General features: G+C 34.2%; 1 protein-coding gene across 1 annotated transcript; it reads right to left on the bottom strand.

Moving 5' to 3' along the window:
- Window positions 1-1,160: 1,160 nt before the first annotated feature.
- On the bottom strand, window positions 1,161-4,374 carry LOC139866853 (pyrroline-5-carboxylate reductase-like). The gene is made up of 7 exons (XM_071855144.1): window positions 4,069-4,374; window positions 3,163-3,211; window positions 2,860-2,951; window positions 2,500-2,572; window positions 1,859-1,979; window positions 1,540-1,645; window positions 1,161-1,467 (listed from the first exon to the last, which is right to left on the bottom strand). Exons 1-7 carry the CDS (start codon window positions 4,267-4,269, stop codon window positions 1,279-1,281), a joined length of 831 nt encoding a protein of 276 aa, XP_071711245.1. The 5' UTR covers window positions 4,270-4,374; the 3' UTR covers window positions 1,161-1,278.
- Between the last annotated feature and the right edge of the window lie 1,725 nt (window positions 4,375-6,099).

Here is a 6,099-nt window from a genome sequence, read left to right as displayed (position 1 = left end):
ATTCCATTGAGATTGCAAGTGACATATATTGGTTGTTGAGGTTGTTCGACATTACTAAAAAATAAAAGATGAAGATAAATTTTATAGAAGAAGAAAAAGAAATTGTTTGTGATGTAATTTGATAGAAGTTTCGGGTTGTATTTATTGTGCAAGTTTTAGGGTTGTAAATTATAAAAAATACTGTAGAAAACAATTGTCATATAGTTGTTAAAGTATATTTACTTTTATTAAATTTTATATTAACGTTAATATATAAAAAGAAAATTTGTTGTAACATGTTTTGCATAGGCGACGGATCGAGGCGATGCGGAAGGCAACAAGAAATGTGAAGAGCGTCGAGTGTGGGCAAAAGCGTTGCCGGCCATTTTTTTGGCCGCATGACCTAGCTACTCCACATGCTCTTAGAAATTGAAAGAAATCGAGCACTACAAGATACGAGTGAAAGTAGTCTCTCATGGAGAAAAAGTGTTCTGAAAAAGTGGATAGTGGTAGTGATATAACGAATAGTACGTTTCACTGGTTTACGATATATTTAGTTTATTCGATTTTCACAAATATATTTGAGCACCAATAACTAAACCACATTGTTAAAATCAAATCAATCCAACTAAATAAGAAATAGGTTTATATGGGTCGAATTCCACTAATCCGGATTAATAAAGATGAAAAAGTGAGTAGTGATAAACAAAGTCATCGATACACCAGATCAAGTTCTTAATAGTCAGCCATTAAAATAAAATCAAAACCAATAAACATGGTAAATTCAAACAAGAACAAATGAAACCAAAAATACTCCATACTTAAAGTTATAACCAATAAACACGAACTTTGCTTAATACGAACTTTGGTTAATTGAACAGAGAACCAAACTCGCAATTATCTGTCCAGTTTGGTTAGTTCAATTTTGTTTCGAACGGTTATAATTTGATTAGTCGGTTTTCTTTTCTGCTAAGCCTTACTTTATGTCATGAGCCATATAACCCTAAACCCTGTAGAATGTCAAACCCTGTCAAACTTCGGTTATAAGTTTGGTTGATTCGATTTACCAAATGCAGATTACTAGCAAGGCTCCTTAGCCAAACCGCAGCTTACAGAACAAAAAATGAGCAACTCCGCAAACATATCTTAATAATCTTCGACAACAGGTAACTCCGCAAACGTGCTCAAAATTGACAAATACAGTCAGCCAATTGGCGACATTATTTATTCAACTGCTATAAATAGAAACCAGTCCACATTCTTAAACTACTAATACATGTTTGTAGAACCAACCAAAAACTAATTCTGGGAAAGCTCGCGGCTACGCTTTGCAGCAGCAACAACCGCATTCATTAATATTCCACGAAATCCAGACTTCTCTAGTTCATGAACCCCGGCAATGGTGGTCCCACCAGGCGAAGTAACATCATCTTTAAGCTGACCTGGATGCTTCCCAGTCTGGGTAGCCATAGACGCTGCTCCCAGAACCTAAACCACCAAATTCACTTTTTAGATCGATCTTTACAAATTATGATTGAATGGTAAATAGCAAAAACTTACGGTTTGAGAGGCTAAACCAAGTGCAAGTTCACGCGGTAGACCTGCAGCTACACCTCCATCAGCCAATGCTTCGATTAACAAGAATATATATGCTGGCCCGCTCCCACTGAATTCTTATAAGAACAAAAAACAAGTTCAAATACTGAATAGAGTCAAGTATATGTGGCAAACATTAATTTTCACCTAATTCATACATTATTTTTTATCTAAAACTTTTCTGTCCTCATCTCCTTTAATGATTTTAACGTTGTTATCAATAATATTGTTACACACAAATTATGTTATGTTTTAAATATTGAACGAAAGGATACATACATACCTCAAACCAGTGACTGCATCGAACAATTTCTCATCAGCTTTCCAGATCTTACCCACTGCTCCAAATAACTTAGCGATAATTTCACCATCTTCTTGTGTTGCACCGGTTCCCAGGCTCATAACTGCAAACATATCTCACCATATTTTAGAAAAGAAACCGACATGTACATCAACATCAACAACAACATTACCCAATCCCGCCGAGGCAAGTTCTTGAATATTATATGAAATTTTGTGCATAAAATACGCAAGGTTATCAAGGAAACCAAAATAAAAAGCAACAAACCTAGTTAATCCGTATGCCTTTCCTCAGGATGGTATGTTATAGACACGTTGACTTAATAGCGTTGGCATTAATGATGTGTACGTTTGCATACTTAGTAACTTTAACAACCACTATGTATTAACCAACAAACAGCACTTATAAATGAATTAAAGTAATATAAGAAGCAAACGCTAGGTTTAGTTCCAATATAAACATCTTACTAAGAAAGGTTGTTGGTCTCATAATAGTTAGTTCATATTTGACAGAATAAACAAAAGAATCGATTTTATATAAGTCACACACTACATAAACAAGTGACAAGATCAGTACCAATCAAACTATCAATTCTTAAAAAGCATTATTCGAAAAACTTATACCAGATGCTCCTTCGCCTACAGCGGAAGGGGTATTAGGCATAACCCTGATGAAGCGATCATGACCAGCACACTTCTGTATCATCAAAAACGCACTACCATAAAATATGTATACATGGTAGATTTAATAACAGATCATGCTATAAGCCTTCAAATCCAATAACAATTCATTCTGGAATTTTTTACAAACAAATATGCAGATTAAATGCAAGAATAAATCAGAAGATCCATATGCTATGCTCGATACAAAAATCAGTTAGTAATTAGTATACATATAGTAACAACAATTATATAATCAACAATTACATGATAACAGTTTCAAAGATAGTGACATCAGAAGATACAGATTTTTTTTTGCCAAACCTGAAGGTCTTTCAATTTGACACCAGCAACTACTGATACCAGAAGCTTTTTCTCAGATAGAACTGGTCTTAGCTGCAAGATAGCATCTTTAACTGCAGCAACAAACATAAGATGCAAAATTTAACTAAAGAAAAATCGATTTTGGCAAGATCTGTAGTTCCACAAGGACTAAGAAAAAATGTTACATATTTAGCAACTCCTTTCGACATTCATTGAAATCTCGATACAAAGATACATAAACATAAAAATGCTTATATGAAGTTATCATTGATCAGTAATACTGTTATAGGCATAAGGAAGTACCAACTTGTGGCTTCACGGAGAATATCACCACATCACAGTTCTCAACAACCTGAAACAAAAAGATGCAATTAGAAACTACTGAATTAATAAATACTAATAAACAAAAAAAAAGGTAGAAGGTTTTCTCAGTTCGGGCTACCCGGGAGGGCGAGTATTCCGACCCCATACTCTGATGTACGCAACCCAACAGGATTACTCTTTGGTTGTTTCCAACCCTTCCCTGGCCACCACAAAATATTCGTCCTAGGCGGAATTCGAACCTGACACCTCTTGCAAGGAACTAGGGGCCCAGTGGCGGAACTTGAACCCGGGTACAGATGGGGCGGGTGTAAAACTTTAATAAATTTTTCATTTTTAGCAGGGGTAAACACTAAAAAAAAAACTTATTTTTTAGTAAATTTTTCATTTTTAGTGTAAACTTTTTTTCCATTAAATCTAGGTGGGGCGAATACCCCGTCCGGAGTATACTATATTCCGCCACTGTAGGGGCCCAACCACAGGGCTATCTTGTGATGGTTTAAATACTAATAAACACAACATATAATCTATGCATTTCAAATGATCAAATACAGAAAATGTTAACTAATTAACGACCGATCTACTTTTCTTAATAAATGAAAATGACCACAATTTTTCATTCTGTTACCTGATCATTAACCGTTCGTTAACATGTTCCTTATGTTAATTCACAGGCCTAATAAATCATTTTACTTTAACTTAAAAAAAATGCAAAAATTTCATGCCAAAGAATAGTTAAACTTTAAAATAAGCTAAATGCTTTGTTTATCTGATCATATAGAACAAACGGTAACTTCAATTCACTTACAAATATACTGAATCGAACATGATTCATAATATCAACGAATGCACTAGCAATAGAAATTAGTAGTAGTAGTAGATTGAAACCTGATTATTATTTAGGGCAACATCGACGCCAAACGATTCAAAAGCGGCACGACGAGCACCTTTATGAGCAGTTTGAATGCGAGAAGCTGGAAGAACACCGGATTTAACGACACCTCGTGCGATACTCTCGGCCATTTTGCCAGCTCCTATAAACCCTAGTTTGTACGTATCGGCGGCAATAGGTGAGACTGTAGTAGACATTGTTAATCGATCGATAGCGGCTTCTGCAGACACTAAAATTACGATGAGCAGATTGTTAATCAATTGAATCTGTGCGTGATTTTTTATAACACAAAACAAGGGATTATTACTAATTTACAAATTAGTAATTAGATTTTAGAAAATGGAACTTGAGTGAATACATGATAGAGTGTACTATCTGGATTTGAAAGCCAATTCAAACGGGCTGCGCTGGAATGGGCTGGGTGGGGCTTGTTTGGGCCGCTCCAGGCCATGTTTCAATTTTCTACAAGGTTCAATTTAAAAATAATACTAGTACCAGAAAAGTAAATTGTTGGGAAAGTTAACTACTCGATTGGTCGATTTTGATGTCGTTAAAAAATCCTAAAGTAAAAGTTATGCATTTTGAAAGTTTGAACAGAAAAAATACTAGGACATGAATAACTTGCTCATTGTTTTTCACACTACAACATAGTTCTTATCTATTATTGATATAAATAATTGATATTTGATATTGATATATTTATTAAAAAAAAAAAAAATGATAACTTCATATAATTATTATACTGTTATAATTCAGTAGGCTTATAACTACCTTTAATGGTTATAAGAACAAAGAGAGAAAAAGAGAGAAGAAGGAGAGAAGAAATATTGATATTGATATTTCAAGAGAAATGGTGCACCTTAAATGGCTACCATACATGTCTATTTATAGTATAAAATATTACTATGCAAGAAATATAATAATAATAAAATTAACATCCAATCTAGATATTTTATAACACTCCTCCTTGGATGACAATTTTATTAGAGAATAACTAGTACTGCCTCGTTAAAAACCTTGCTAAAGAAAACCCATTGGGATAAAACTTTAGCTAAGGGAAAAAGAGTGCAGCATAGAGTTGACTCCCCCTCAAGTAGGCAACGCCTGAGTTGTTACATCTTCTGAACATGCCTCATGCCAATATTATGAACGTGTGTTCTGAAAATAGCAGTTGGCAGTGCTTTGGTATAAAGATCAGCAGAGTTGTTGATTGAACGTATCTCATTTTAATCTGGTTGTCTTTTACGAGATCTTGAGTATATGAGAAGAATCTGAGGTTTTCATCTGAAACTGTATCATCTAAATCTTTTATGTAGAAGTTTAGCCCCTGTGATTTGTCTACAATCTCCTTCATGGTTTGCTCAAACCCTTGTTTCAATTCATATTTCCTTGTAGTCTTTTCTGAGCCTTACCAATATACCATTCTTTTCCATCAAACTTATGACCGTTAAGACCGTTTATAGCTTTAGCGCCTCGTCAGCATTTATGTTTTGTTCTGTCATTTTTGATACTCTTCTTTCATTTGTATTATGTAAGCTGTATTATCTTCATAGATAGTTGTTACGCTTTTATAGCGTTCTAGTCCACAAGAATCAATAATGATTTGTATCATTGATCTTAACTAAAATCATTCCCGAGTAGCTTCATGTAATGCAATCACTTCGGCATGATTTGATGATGTTGCAACAAGTGTTTATTTTGAGAACGTCATGATATTGCGGTGCCTCCATTTAGGAATACATATCCAGTTTGAGATTTAGCTTTATGTAGATCGGATAAATAATCTGCATCTGTATAACCAAACAAATCTTGTTTCGAGTTGTTAGAATAAAATAATTATAAATCAATAGTTCCCCGAAGGTATCAAACTATTTGTTTGATCCCATTCCAATGTCTTTTGGTAGGGGCTGAGCTGAACCTTGTCAACAAATTAACTGCAAAAGAAATGTCAGATCTTGTATAATCTATAAGATACATAAGAACCTCAATTGCACTAAAATATAGAACTTCCGATCTGTTAAAATTTT

The sequence above is a fragment of the Rutidosis leptorrhynchoides genome, chromosome 9 (genome assembly GCF_046630445.1).
Source record: "Rutidosis leptorrhynchoides isolate AG116_Rl617_1_P2 chromosome 9, CSIRO_AGI_Rlap_v1, whole genome shotgun sequence".
Classification (NCBI taxonomy): Eukaryota; Viridiplantae; Streptophyta; class Magnoliopsida; order Asterales; family Asteraceae; genus Rutidosis; species Rutidosis leptorrhynchoides.
Note: the sequence above shows the minus strand (reverse complement) of the source record. Positions and strands in the feature narration are given on the sequence as shown.

Excerpts from the sequence above, each read along its gene's own strand:
- LOC139866853 (XM_071855144.1), bottom strand. The coding sequence starts at position 4,269 with ATGTCTACTACAGTCTCACCTATTGCCGCCGATACGTACAAACTAGGG. Across the intron at positions 3,212-4,068 it reads TTGCCCTAAATAATAATCAG|GTTGTTGAGAACTGTGATGT; the intron begins GTTTCAATCTAC and ends TTTTTGTTTCAG. Across the intron at positions 2,573-2,859 it reads TCAAATTGAAAGACCTTCAG|AAGTGTGCTGGTCATGATCG; the intron begins GTTTGGCAAAAA and ends TTGATGATACAG.